The sequence below is a fragment of the Buteo buteo genome, chromosome 3 (genome assembly GCF_964188355.1).
Source record: "Buteo buteo chromosome 3, bButBut1.hap1.1, whole genome shotgun sequence".
Lineage (NCBI taxonomy): Eukaryota > Metazoa > Chordata > Aves > Accipitriformes > Accipitridae > Buteo > Buteo buteo.
In genome coordinates, this window is record NC_134173.1 from 61,144,038 (window position 1) to 61,159,679 (window position 15,642).

The 15,642-nt window shown below is 33.8% G+C and overlaps 1 protein-coding gene across 3 annotated transcripts in view; it reads right to left on the minus strand.

Annotated features, from left to right (window-relative positions):
- CSMD3 (CUB and Sushi multiple domains 3) overlaps window positions 1-15,642 on the minus strand; it is a 749,348-nt gene that overhangs the window by 369,721 nt on the left and 363,985 nt on the right. For all 3 annotated transcript variants that reach the window (XM_075024389.1, XM_075024388.1, XM_075024387.1), the window contains 2 exons: window positions 13,221-13,324; window positions 7,734-7,846 (listed from right to left, as the gene is read on the minus strand). In XM_075024389.1, coding sequence (XP_074880490.1) covers window positions 7,734-7,846; window positions 13,221-13,324 — 217 coding nt within the window. The remainder of the gene's footprint in view (window positions 1-7,733; window positions 7,847-13,220; window positions 13,325-15,642) is intronic.

The following is a 15,642-nucleotide window of genomic DNA, read 5'->3' on the forward strand; positions in this document are numbered from 1 at the left end:
TAGGAAATTTCTTATCTCAGCAGTACAATGAACATAAACTTTTCTAATATTAAAGATGAACTATCAAAGACTGAGATGTCAAAAGACCTACTGGAACAAATTAGTAATTAAAAGAGAAAAAAAATAAACAAAACACCACCACTCCCAAAACACAAAACCTATCCTGACAGCACACATCAAAGTTTTGAAAGAACTTAGTTTCTAGCAACAACACATGATCATTTGTGAACCGCCCCCCAAACAAACAAAAAACCTGACTAAAAAAATAGGTACTCCATCAGAAAGAAGAACAGATATTTCTTATTTGCCTAGCTGTTTCTGTGGGTGCTGTAAAGCAATGGCAGATAACCTAGGTAATTATTTGGACCTGTGATCACAGGAAAAAAGCTTGGGTTGGGGCCTTCTTAGACATAGAACTCAAAGTGCGGGTAGAAAAGCTTAAGGAATGTCCGATTTCCTCCTTAAGGTGATCACAGCACTGTAGGTAAGAGGGACAAATACAGTGTCTGCTTTCAGAAAGAGTTCCAAGAGGCATCTGAAAAGTACAGAGATGTAAACCTGAGATGTAACAAGACCAGAAATTATAATCAAGAATAGATTCAGCTGACACATGGATAAAAATCCACAAAGCAGCACGGCTTTTCTAAAGGAAAGTCCTGCATTACAAGCCTACCAATGCTTTCCAGAGAGATTAGCAGGCACAGAGATGAGAGAAATCCAGTTTGAGTAGACTATTTGCACTTCCAAAGGGCATTTGAGGAAGTGCAAATGGAAGGTTCTTACAGAGACTAGGATCTCTGTCATAGAAAGACAGGCTTTTGATGGATGTTTGCTTAAAATATAGTTAATTGATGGTAAAAGTAAATGGTCAGTTCTTCCAGAGGAGAGAAGTCACTAATGGACTTCTTTAGTATCTAACCTGTTTGACAATATATTTGTAGATATGCTGGAAAACAAGGCAAGCAGTGAGATGACAAAACTTGCTGATGATACTACCTTACACAGAGCAGCAATGAGGACAACCACCTGTGAATAAATAAAGAAAGGTCCTGCAAAACTGAGTAAGCAGTAAAATGGTAGATTAAATACAATATTTTCTACAAAAAGAATGAAAAGCATCAGACGAAGCTAGTAAAACTACAGTGAACAAGGGAAATACTTCTTCATTGGAATGTTCTTGCCATGAAATATTCAGAATACTAGAAGTGTGTATGGGCTTAAGAGGAAAAATAGACAAAATCATGGATGAAAAAATCTGTCAAGAGTTACTTACTATAAATAGACTGGATTTAGGAAGTCTCTGTGCCACAAACCGTTAGAGTGTAGGAAAGCATTCTGAAGAAGTGTCACTATATCATTGCTTTCTCTCTTTTCCTTATGTGTTATTTAGTTAAGTGGATCTTTATCATGACTCTGTACAGCTGTTCTCATATTCTTATAATCTAGGGATTACAAACAGGAACTCTTATACCTTGTGTCAAATCCATTGTTTGAGAATTAGATAAAAAGGTTAATAAAACATTTGGATAATACTGACAGAGTAGGGGCAGAAAAAGCTTGCAGTGAGTTGTGGCCAACAAAGCAGGAAGAACAAAGAGCGTAAAATATAGTGCCAATTTTCATCTTGGCAGTAAGTTAACAAGGAAGGTGCCCCAGATTTCTGCAGTGGATGCCCTTTTGCTTAATATGTTCAAGAGATCTGAAATAGGAACGAGCTTGAATTACAAAACTCGTCAATAACACACTTGCAGCAGAAATGGAATCAGGTACAGAGAAAGTTGTGCTCTATTTGTAAACTATCTATTGGTTAGTGGGGTTGCACAACAAGTGTTCTTTTTTTTTTTCTTTTATAAATACAAAGCAGTATTTGTATTTGAGAATCTGTACTAATCATTAGACTAACAAGGTTTAGGTTCATTTGCATTGATTTAGCACAGGGATTTTTGCCATTAAAGTGAATCTCTGTTTGTCATTCTTTCTGCAAAATGAAGTTAGGATGCACAAGGAATAGAATTGAGGGTATTAGGAACCAATTAAATAAATCATTGGCATGATCCTGTCTAGTTACTGCGCCACAAAACACATACAAACAAAACACATGAGAAACACAGAGGAGAGTGGATACAAAGGCAACAGAAATCATCAAAACAGTGAAAATACCACAAAAAACCATAAGCTGAAATGGATAGGACTGAACAGTTCAGAAAGGAGAAGTGTGATAATTTAATTCCTGATTTTGACACACAGAAAGTACAAAAGCTTCTCTTCCCACTTCCTCACAAAAGAAGGATTAGGTAGTATTTAAGAAACAAACAAAATCACCTGTCTTGTGAAACCCAAATTTACACAATTAAACTGTCCACGATCTCACTCAGCTCAGTAATTTAAGTTTTTTTAAAAATTAGTCTATAATATGAACAACAAGAACTAAAGCTATATTTTCTTAGTAGAATGGAGAATGGACATGAAGATATATGTTTCATAAATAAGCTACTCTCACAACTTGTTGAGATGAGACCTTCCTGAAGCCTGTATTATGGCAAATGTATCTTACTTTGCACATACTTCTGAAATATGTGTTTCCAGACATAGTGAGAGGACTAACACTGGATTAAATTATCTACCTAATTCAGATCATTAAGTGTTCTGTCACCAACAGAAAAACAAGTGCTGTTGAGCAGTTAGTCATGGAAAAACATCTCTGTGGCATCTGTGACAAAAAAACTCAGCTGTGTCTGCAACTCAGTGCTTACTGCTAGGAAAATAGGATGAAATGCGGATCACAAACTCCAGAAGGCTACCCCAGGCTGCAAGACTACCCCAAGCACTCAGGAACACAAGTCACACTGGTTGAAGCAAGATGAAAGTTATGCTTTAAGCAAAAAGAAATCTTTTGAAATACTGGGTGTCAGAGTATAAATCCCATACCTTAAAATTAGATCATCAATGTAGAAAATTGAATAAGCAAATCTACTTTGCTTCAAATTCACTTTTTACCTACACTCCTATCTAGCTTGGCATCTTAGACAAGCCTCTTCTGAAACTTACCATTACGCTCCAGTCAAAGTAACCTTCTTCAGCCTTATTTTCTTACGCAATTAAAATTAGAGTATGTCTGATGTATTATTATAGTTAACAACAAAATCACACATATTTTGTCCTGATAGGAGGCAGAGCTATCAGGAGAATCTCCTTATTTAAGAAGTTCTATTAATGTGTAGCTGTTTTTTTGGAGAGAAATAAAAGAGACACACCAAGAGAAAAAAATGCCTCAGAACTGGCCACTGCTCAGAAACAGAGGGTGCAGCATGGGGACCCGACAGAACTAGACTGCCCTGAGGATAATTTCCTCTGTTTCAGAGGACTCAAATCTGACCTAAACAGAAATTCAGCATGCTAATAGAGGATGGTTTTGTACTATGTGTTTACATTACTGACTTAATTCCTTAAAATAATTTTTCCTATGATTTTACACCATGATTATTTACTTTATTTTTAATCCTACAAATTCTGTGCTAAAAAGTTTATTTTGAAAAAGTGTATTTTTAAAAGGCGTATTTTTTATTTAATTTATTCTTTCACATATGTCCAAAGTTACAAAAGGAAGCTATTGCATATGAAAGCTATTGCAGTTAGAGTTCTCATGTATAATTTTTCCAAGAACTATAATATTCCATTGCTAGATTCTCAATCAGTTCTTGCAAAATGAAATAAAGTCACAATTCTGCAAAATCTTATGATCTTAAAAAATGGGTTTCTCATCTTTGAAGGCTATGCCACAGTTTTATCAGTTTCTCTTGTATTTTGTGCAGCTTTTTTTTTTCCTCAATTATAGATGAAAACCATTCTGTTCCAGTGTTTAAATATGTTGGAGATTGTTTCTCCACTGTTGGTTAGATAGACACTTCCTTCCTCTTCACCATGGCTTTGGGAATAGAAGTGCTACTGTGACAATATGGCACCATTTCCTGAAATACTATATGATGCAAAGTATTCATGTAATTTGTCATCATTAATAACTATTATTTTGTAGTTTCCTTTCATAGCACTGATGCAGGAAGCCTAAAAAGAATCCATTATTTATTTGTTTTATTTGGTAATTGTACGAGCACCACAGTCTAATCTCATACCTAAAAGGGCTATGGTTTTCAAATAATCCCCCAAAATTATGACTTGGAAATAATGCACTTAAAATTTCAGATTGGTAAATATTCCATGTTTTCACATGAAAAAAATCTACACATCTGTTTGAAGCATGAAAAGAAAACAGCTTGCACAACTGTGAGATAACAGGTAAAATACATCTCTAATGAGGCAGTACTTGCATTTCTGTCCTGCCCATTCTGGATATTTACTATTCTACCTTCCTAAGTAGTTTTATTTTATGGGATACTGGAAAAGGAATTTCAAAACAACAACAAAAACTTATTTACTTTAAAAGACTCTCTCCCATGTTTATGCCTCTATTTTCTATTTAAATAATTATAACAGGATGTAGCTATTAAAACCATAAAATAACTCCATATGCAACACCTTAACCTAGAAGAAGATAAAGATTTATATTATTTCACAAAGACTTACTACATTCTCTCAAATGGCAGATAAAGAAAAGATAAACTGTTAGTTCCTGTAATAAACATAAATTTAAAAGAATTCTTCAGCTGAAAGCCTACTCATGCAGAGGTATTTAAAAATTCATTTGTCTATTTCTATCATTACAAATGATATGGCATATTCAATTCTATCCCAGTCAGAAAGGATATGACCTTCTATCTCACACCCTGAGCAAACATACCATTTTGGAGGACAATGGGTAAAGGGCACTGGGTAATGACATCCCACAACCTTCTGTTCCTCCTGTCATCTTCCATGTAGGGCTTGGAACAATCTATATTCTTGAAAATGCCTGCCAGACTCAGACCTAAATGTCAACTAGATTGAAGAATGTCTTTATGAATTTTGATGGGATGAGGCACGTACATCTCCACTACCTCTGTGGTTAGTTGACTCTCTGGATATACGGAAGCTGATATTTAGGCATCAAAACATTGTAGTGGGAAATTATTTTAGGTATTAGCAAGTACTGTTATCGAGTACATTATCAAGTAATTAACTCTAACATAAGCAAGTCTGTAAAGTGAGACAATACAACATACAGTATCCATACTAGCTATAAGAATTTCATTGTGGTTTAGTGGTTTTACTTTGGACAAGCTTTATCAGGGCCTGATAAATGCCCATTAGGAGCTGGAGCACATAAGGAATGCTATTCCCGGTGCTATTCAAGTGCATCTTATCAATTACCTCAAAGGAATGTAATCTGTGCCTTTCAAGATTACTCTGCAACGAAAAATAAAGCAAGGGGAGTGGGAATGATCAGAAGAAGATTCAGTTCAAAAATCAGCCTCCTGGATCTAATCTAAAATGCTAATGTAGTTGTACCTTTTATGTAAGCAGAAACTTACAAGATCTAAATATATAATACATATAAATAGATACAGTATCAACCCTAGTCAGGTGTCTAAGTGGATAGTGGAAATAGTGAGGTGGAAGGGGACAAGTTATAGGAATAGAATTTGATCTAGTCCATTAAAGAGATATACAGGCAAATTGGGCATACTTTCTTAATAATTCATGTAGTCACTTAAACTAAAATGTCCTTTGACCCTGAATCCCAGAAAGCACAACTCTCTGAAGTAATTCTGAACATTTTTGAGAGAAAAGTCTTTGCAATTTTTTGATTCTAGTAAAGAAGTCAGTGATATGTCATAGCCCTGAATGCACTATTCTAACTCAATTACTCGGTTTACCTCATTGGACTTTCAACTTCCAATTCATAAGTTCCCAAACTTTAATTGGAAAACAGCTGCTTACCCAAAATACTACCCATTTAGAAGTCTCTTTTCAGAGCCTACAGAAAGGACTTGAACACAAAGAAAAACTAACAAAAAAAAAAAACAATCCCCAAACCTGCCTCTGCCCCCCTCCCCTCCCCCGCCCCGGTTCTCATTTTATTTACGAGAACATTGCCTGGTTTCTGGCATCTCTAACAAATACAACATCTCATGGATCAAAGCAAAGGCAACTGATATAAAAAAATTATGCCATACTCCAGGTTGGGGGGAATAAACGAAAATAAACCAAAAAACCCCACCACGCAGTGCCTATCCATTGAATGCTTGATGCATTCAAATGCTATTTAGTGAGCTAGTGTAAAGTACCAGTATAGGGCAAGAGAGAAATACAGACTCAATATCTAGGTGTGCAATCACAAAGTTGATTATATGGAGATGAGATTGTGAAGGTTCACCCTTTCTGTCCCCTTCTACCTATTCATATTAAATTTATTTTATTCTTGCAGAACTATAGCTTCTAAGAATAAATGTAACTCATGAATAAAACAAGACATAGTAGTACATTGTAAGACACTAGACAATAATCCTCTGCCTTCTGCAAACTGAAATTGTTGCAAATAAAATTAATTTTACTAGAAAAGAATCATGTAAATAAAGCAAACAACTACTTCAGCTGTGCAAATTATTTGAAGTCCAGATCTAAAAAGCTTCCTTTTCCATTCAGCTATGGTTCAAGCTTTGATGTATTAACAAATTCTTAAACTTCTTTATACTAATCATTTCTGTTGCCCCTTTCAACAGCTGGAATGTGAAAATCCTGGGTCTTTATAACTGCCATAAAACAAAGTAGTAAGATCTTTCTATCTTAGTCTACTAGATTTGAATATCAAGAGTGCACAGGCAGACTCAGGCCATACCACTATAGAACTTAATATAAATGAACAGACAAAGGAAAGTTATGGATAGAAAAAAAAAAGCAAGTCACACCGTGCAGGTTTACTCCCAATATGCTTATTCACTCCATGTGCCCATCCTTAACAACATCAGCTCCATTTCTAATACACATGGTTGTTGGTTTAACTCCTTCCTTTCCTTTCTCCTCTCTTGATGAATAATCATACTTTCCATTATCTGGTTTTGGTGGTAGGCAGGAACCATGCAATTTAAAAATTTGTTGCAAGAAATATATGCAGCTGTGTTAAATATAATACAAAAATAATAAATATACCTAATTCTGTAATAATACAGAAGTGCATGTGTATATATATATGTATATGTTATGCTTAAGTTTTTGGTTGATTCTGTTCTTCATGCTACATGAAAACTGTATGTTCTCCCAGAAGCATCAAACAGGAACAGCTGTTTTATGTTATGCATTATAGATCCCTCACATTTTAAGACCATTAAGAACAACATTATTAGGTAGGGTTTTCTTTGTCTTTGGCCCAAAACTCATCAGTAATTCAAATTCTTCGCTTGCAGTGTTTTTTTTCTGTTGTGGCAGGCATGATTGATTTTCAAAAGAATGTAGGAAGTATTCATTTCTTTTATGCATTCAGCTTTAAATAATCACAGAATTATTTCACTTTAATATTTTTCAACATGAAATAACAGAAGATAAATGTAAAACTATAGCCCAAAAATCAACTGCTGTAGGAACACACCAAATAAAAAGCATGCAGTTTCATATGACATAAGACCTTTAAAGAGATCAAATTTATTTTTTGTATTTTTTTCAACTCAACTTGTATTGTTTTATTTTTAAAACTGACAGAACTGGAAATAGAATGCATCCCCTAATATAAAAGAAAAACATTTCATAATATTGGCTTAATTTTTCGTACACCATTAAATTCATTTCCAGTAATGTACTATTACCTTTGTAGTTAACCTTGAAACCGATTGAGCCCACGCTTTCATCCGTTTGAAGGTGCAACCACATCTGATTGCTCATGCTCACAATTAAGTCTGGTACAAAGCTCCCAGTTAACCTATAGATAGAAAAAAAAATCTGTAAATCCATTAAGTAACTAGATTTTTTTTTTTTTTGTAAGGGATCTAAATAACTATTAAGCTTTTTTTTTATGTTTTTTGTTGTTAAATTAATTACATTCAGCTCACACCAAATTAGTTATCTATTGGCTGGTTAACCAATACAGCTCTCAAGGTTCCAATGCCTGCAGATTTGATAGCATTCTATAAACACAAAAAACTACTGCTTGTGTTGTACTGAAATATTTCATCTCACTTTCAGTTGCTGGTCCATAAAGACATACATCTCCTGCAATCCTGAACCTTATCTGGCATTCCTGTGTGCATGACTCAGATATATGCAGGCCTGTGAAATGGCACTAGAAGCCCATAATGAGGCACTACACTTATTCTTCAAAATAAGTATTTCTCTGGTATACAATTACCCATTTTGGAATACATGTATTGCATATTTAAGAAAAAGCTGTTATTCTTAAATAGCAATACTATTATGAAGGTCCACATGTTCCCTGCACTCTCTCACCTCCCCTCATCCCCTCTACCACAATGGAAGAAGATGCCTGACAGACTCAGGTGATGTTCATTCCTTCATTAACAAAAATACCTCCTCACAACTTTAAAACCTCCTAATGTGACAGGATGTTGATTAATTAGAAAGAACTAAGCTTGGTATTTATTTTTTTCTTTTCTTTCACTTTTCATATTGTTTGCAAAAATTTGCAAGTCAATGCAATCCTAAATGTTCATTCTTTTTGATGAATGAAGTAGTGTGATAGCAAAAAGGAAATGTTGTGAAAGCTGCAGTTTTATATTGCATTTTTTTCCCAAAACTTTGTCTCAAATTTGGTTAAAAGTTTATCAGCTAAAACATAATGGTGGAAAGTACCAAAACATTTTCCATTCTTGTAAAATGGATCACAAGTACAAGACTGTGTAAGACTGAAAACTGTTAATTTGTTTTTTGCAGTTCTAACCATTCTTTAAAGCTAGCTGAAACTTCAAATGGACTATTTTAAATGTATTTTGCAGTTAATTTTAGTTCTCCCCTCTGGTCTTTTTTAGCTTGTTTCTGTATGAAATACTCTGCTGTGGGAGAAATTCATGTCTATTTCCCACATCTGTGTTCACAGATGGAGCTACTACAAAGACTCTTGCCAGAATCGAACAAGTAAATGACTGGCCAAAATAATGTACTAACTGCTCACTCCTGCACTAAGGGAAAGTGTTTTCAGTGAGTTCAGTCTTTGCCAAATTAATAGATTAACAGGATGTTCCTCAGAAACAACACTGATGTAATGGCTAACAGAGTTTTGTAACTGTCACTGGTGACTGACAGTATATTTTGGGAATATTAAGGCCATCGGGAATATTAATCTCTTTGTTGTGTCAGAGAGAATAATTCCTATGATAAACAGCCATCAAAATTTTTATTGTTTCTATTTTCTGAAGTCAATTATAAATATATTTGTTAAATGCATACAGTTTTCAGAAACAATATTTTTTCAATTAAATACTTCATGGGGAAAAAATACCATTTGAAAATGCATTTTTGAAATTAAGAATCAATCAACAGAACACAAAAATCACTTGTTGCTCTTTTTTAAGTGCTTAGGGATCCCTGTACAATATTTGGGAAGACTCTGGGGCCACAGAGCAATAAGATCCAGAAAAAACAACATTATGTGAAGGAAGCTGTTTAAGATAATAATGAAATTCTGTAGTTATGTATTATCCTTTCTTTCCTCCTGGGATTTATGCAACTTCCTCTACCCTGGACTCATTACCTAGATTCCCTTCCTGGAAGTAGGTTCTTACACCTTCCCTTTCAAAAGCTGAGCAGTGAACACTGTCAACAGTAGAAATGGTAACATACAATTATGATGCCTCCCTTTTTATTAAACAGCTTAACAGTATGACACGCAGCAGGGTGTTTTCCACATCTTCCTCTACGACTGAAGAACTACCCCTCGCACATACTAGTGACATACATTCCCCCTGACAGAGTTCACTGAAGACTAGGTTAGAGGATACTCAGAAGATTGCAACACTCTCCATCTGCTGAAGACGATCAGTAATGTGGGAGACTGGATACATGTACACCCAACACAGCAAGAACACTAAAAGCTTAAGAATGAGTTTCATGCCTTGTGCGCTCGATTTTCCAAGTGCATGTTACAGGAACCAGTGCTCAGATGCTTATTACATAAAGAGTCACCTGCAGCAACTGTCAGACCAAGCTGCCGAAAGCAGACTTCCAAACATCCTGAAAAAGTGCTGTGACTGATGTATAAAGGAGGACCCACCATTTCTTTCCTTCCTTCCGCTCTATCTCTTGGTACTAAAACTTAACACTGTTCCACCTTGCAAAGATCTTAGTTCCATAGGAATGCGCTAAGAATGCCTTCACATTAGTCATCTTGTCAAACACACAAAAAATTTATTCCATTCAGATTTAAGCTCACTTAGGTGCTAGGGCCACTAGGCTACAACAACCTGTCATGTTGCTGGGTGCATGTATATAGGCACAGAATTGTCAGCACCCAGAGAGACTTAATGGCAAGTACTGAAATGGCTTTGGAGTTTAGCTGTGATTAGCACCAGCAGAGTAGGAATTATCAGGACTGCAATGCTCAATTTAGGAAGCATAATTCTACCTAAATGGCTCTTAAATTCAGGTTTTGGTTCTGAACCTTCCTATCTAGCAGTGCCCAGTAAAACTAGTAGATTAAATACTTGGATAGGTTTCCTGATTAACTTTGATAAATTGGAAGATAAATGTTCTCACAACATTTACACGTAAGCCAGACATATTCAAACCAATGTTCTTCAGCAATTTGCTGGAGGAAAGATAATTATCAAAAATTTTAAATCCGAAAATTAAATCATACAATAGTTGATTTATTTGCTACACATCATATCTCAGATGAAGTCTGCATGGCTCACAGGAGAAAAGATTTACACGTTTTTTTACAGTACTCAATTATGTTCCATCTTCCATGTAATTTTTGTATACATTTTAATCCTAATAACTTTGACACTGATACTTCTGATCACAGAATAATCAGCAATCATTCCACTGGTAAACAAAAATAATATATGTGTGGGTGATTATACAATGTTATTTGTATAACCCCGCAAACTAATTGGGGGATTTTTTGCTTTTCCAGGATCTCCATAGTAATAATTCTTTAAAATTATTTAGCTAGTTATTTACAGAACAGATTCTCTTATCATGTGTTAACACTTGACAGTTCTAATTAACCCTTTTATTAACGAAAATTATTCGGAATTCCTTTATACTCATGACATTTAATCATGTAATTTCATCATTTCTTCCCAACAAAAGTCTCATCATCAGACATACTTTTACAAAACACTAGCATCTTTAATGAAATAAAACCTTGACAGAGTACTTTACTACATTACTCAAAATTTTAAATATCATTGTACTGTGCCTCAATGTGTTACTGTAATTCAGGTACCAATGAAACACAATACTTTAGTTAAATGTTAAGAAAGCCTGGTGAATTGGTACTTAATAAATGCTCTTTCCACATGAGGGGATATTCAGTATAGTTTAGGAATCTACAAATACCTGAAATTAAATTCCAGCATTATCAGAAATATATTTTGAAGGCTTAGTACTGCTTATAAAATAGAAATTACAGTACTTCCCCACTTCTCAAAACTATTATTAGTAAAAATTAGCACACCTACTATCCACTGAAGAAATTTTGCTTTATCCTAAAGAAATTTCACCTGAAATACCTGGCAAATCCTGGTCTCCTCATTGATAAGAAGGGATAGAACAATTACAAAAACAATTTAAAATAAAAGGTCAGATAGTCTATCTTCTGAAGAAAAAAAAAAATCTAAGGGGGAATTTCATGATTAAAATCTGCAAATCCTGAAACAACTGCATTTTCTGCTCAAAGTTTTGCAATTAATAATATTAATGAGATGAAATTAGGAAAGAAAACAAGGTAAAGACTGGGTTTAGAGTACTCAACCCAAACAAATTCTTGATATCATTCTCATGGTAAATAATGGAGAGTCACAATATAGAAAAGTAGTATTAAATATTTCCATTAAATATACTGCAGGGAATTTCATTCTAAGGAATCCTAATCCTAATTTTGCTATTGGGGGGGGGGGGGGGGGGCTTGATTAAATACATTTTGTACTAAACATTCATCACATCTGCTTCTGTTCTGATCTGTGTTTTAAATTTGTAACTCATTTGAACTACTGATAACATAAGGTACTTACTGAGAGGCCAGTTTATCTAAAAATAACAGCTAAATATTATTTGGCCATTTCCAAAAATCTTTTCTAAATAGCAGACAATCCTTTATGGGTAAAATATGGTTTCTAAGCAATAAACAATATTTTTGTTATTTTTTTACAAAATTGAATCAGATATGAAAAAAAATACAATGTATTTTAAGGGGCATTAATTTCTCCTACAAAACACTGAATTATTTACTCAGAATGGAATGGGAGCTACATAAAATGACAGACTACAAGTAATACTTAATAACAGTGGTTTGCTTATTTTCAAATGACTGGGGAATAAACAGAATCACTGGATTATACTGCTGTTTTCAAAATTTTACAAATTTAGTAATAAGATTCTGAATTTGTCTTCTTAAGACTGTTGTGATTATTATTAGACCAGTTATCACAAGTAAAGCATTTGAGAAATACAGATTCTGAAGTTTATCAATGGCTGTTAAATATATAGATATCTATGTATCTGGGCTCACACATTCTAGAAGAATGCTAATGGATGATAAAATTCTTATTTAATACTCAGTGCTGTCTGATTTGTAATCATACGTGCTTTAGATAATATAATACTTAGATTTTCTGTATAGTAATTTTCTTCACTATAGTAGCTCATTGTTTGAGTTATCTACAATAGTCAATAAGCACTCAAAGGTCAAGATCCTATAGTACATCTTTTGTCATACTAAGCCTGCTAGAAGATCATAAAAGTTTATGTATAAGTCGTCCATTTATCTATTCTCAATTATGTTCTTACACACTTTTAATTTGAGAACACACTTATAAAGGGAGCACAATAGCCCCTAAAAATTTACATGTCTACACATGAATGTACAGACTATGTCATTTAAAATTTTTTATTTTAGTTTATCTTTTTCTTTTCTGGTGTCTAGCACATCTCTTTCTGACTTCAGAAGAGTAAACATATAACAATGTACTTAAAACTGTCACCTTCAGTAATTTTATAAGCCCGGTAAGATTAGTTTTTGTTGAGATTTACCTGCTTCTAATCACTATTTACTGTCATTAGAAAACACATTAATGATATTCTGTAATGCATACAAAATGTAAACGCAAAAGACTTACACTTGAAGCACAGTTTTAGGATCACCCACTTCTCCTCCATCACCAATTGTCAGTGTGTCATAGCCAATCTCCAGATCAAATTCTTCAAAATTTATCTGAATAACCTAGGAAATAAAATAAGTAAATATGTTTTAGAACTAAAGAAATGTACCTGAGAGATTAGTCTGTAAATAAGCTTTTCAGCCGTGTAAGTAAAAGTAAAAGCAAATTTTACAATAAATTATTTTAATTAACCCAACAGGTTTGGTTCATGAAATATGAATTACAGTAACTTTAAGGTATCATCACTCTGCTGACCTCCTCAAAGCATCATTTGACTTATTTATGTAGTTGTTACATGTTTAATACAGTTCTGGATAATTGCATTACATTTTGATTAAGATATACTCAAGGGCAACATAACTAATTGGACTTCATGCAATACAACTGTCTTCAAATAACAACTGAATAATTGTACTTCACTGAGAAAATGCAGTGAAGGTGAAGAACATAATTTACTCCTGACATCTATAATCTGGCTCAAGTAGGATAAAGCTGGATCAAAGGTAAAAGTCATTTTCTTATTCCATGAACCTGAGTAAAATGCAACTATCAGAAGCATAGGCATTTTTTATATCCTGTAATTTAAACTGTAGTATGCACACTTAATGATGGAGGATGAACATTTCAGCTCCATTTTAAGAATACAATGTATTTTTCACTTACAGCAAAATTCAACCATATTATTAGAAAAGAAAATAAAGCACATTTTTCCACCCATGTATTAATCATGTTAACTCTGTGTTTATGAAAATTATAGAAGTTCCTCAAATTTTCATATAGATATAAATGACAAAATACTTATGTGTAGGCATTTTTAATACTTACGTCTGTAATAAACAGTATTTAATTATTGTTATAATTGAGAACTGCGAGTGTTTGTGTTTAAAGCTGTGGATGCCATTCTGATGGATTAATATCACATCCTTGAAAGCTCCTATTACTTTATTACACTGGGGTTCTGGTAATTGTCTGAAGAAGGACATGTTTCCATGAACAAAAGCCAGTACAGGCAAGTTGGAGAAACTGATGTACGTTCTGAGGATTGTAATTTGTTTTGAAGGGAGGAGAAACACTTTTCTTTACAGGAATAAATGGGAACATAAGTACACTGAGGAAAAGCCAGTTTGGCATATTCACATATGCAAATGTGTGTGTGTGTGTGTGTGTGTGTATGTGCATGTATGTGTGTGTTATACTCCAGGGAATACGGTCAAGTACAGAGAGTTAAGAGGGCCCAGACAGAGAGGACATGGAAAATTGTATAGGCAAGTAGCTGATTTGCTCTAATTGTCTGAGTAAAGCAGACAAAAGCATACATAAATCTTCTTGATCTTCTTAGTGTAGAAAAAATACTCTGGATATTTGTGTTGTTCTAGCCACAAAATTTGTAAGCCTAGACATAAGAATTTAAACAGAACTCCATAACTAGATTTAAGGCTATTAAAAAAATTTGGTTTTGGTCCACAATTAACTGCAATTAGATGTGCAGTTACATCAGTATAGGACAAAGGCTCCACAATAAAACATGGGAGTTTCTGGGCAAATATTAGTATTGAATTCAAGTTAAAAGTATATTTCACTTATTAAAATACATTTTGCAATAATAGCAATACTTAAGTGCTACAGCAGAGAAAAATTTATGTTCATAACAACAAGAAATCCAAGATGTTATGAAAAATTGCATGATCAGTTCATCCACCTAAATCCTAATCCTGTTTTCCATTAAACACAAGAAGAAACCTAATCTCCTTATCATATATTTCTTAGTGCAACAGTAATCTTTTTTATAAATTAATATGCTTTCAGGTATTTTATATTATTTGTTTACCACCAAATTGATACAAAGCATCTGTCTTTTTGTAGTTAAGTACTTGTCTTTATAAGCAGTGTCAGAAATCTAAAATAGTTTTTTTTTTAGTACAATCAACAATATCCCATCCTACATGTATTTCACTGGAGAGGAGAGGATAGAGGTTAAGGAAAATAGAAGTTCCTTTACAAGGTTTCAAGACACTTTTTTTTTTTAATTAGGGCTGACCAGAAAAGAAATACATATCTCTCCTCATATGATTAAGGTTCAAAATGTTTTCTTCATTTCACCAAAGAAATGTAAGACCTTTTTCATTACTTTTTTTAACAATGCTCACAAATAAAAAAGTAAAAGAACTCCATGAAAAATACCTGACTCATTAGGGAATACTGTGGAACATGAAAAAAACAACTAAATTTGATTTTTTTGTTCAACTTATAAGCTTTGGCTTGAATCTTTCCACTAGCCTCTACTGAATCCCCAAATTATTGATGATTCTGTTGTGATCTAGCAGGTTAATGGCTGCTCTGATGTAATCTCTCATTCTTCTGCAATCTGAAATTCTTTTCT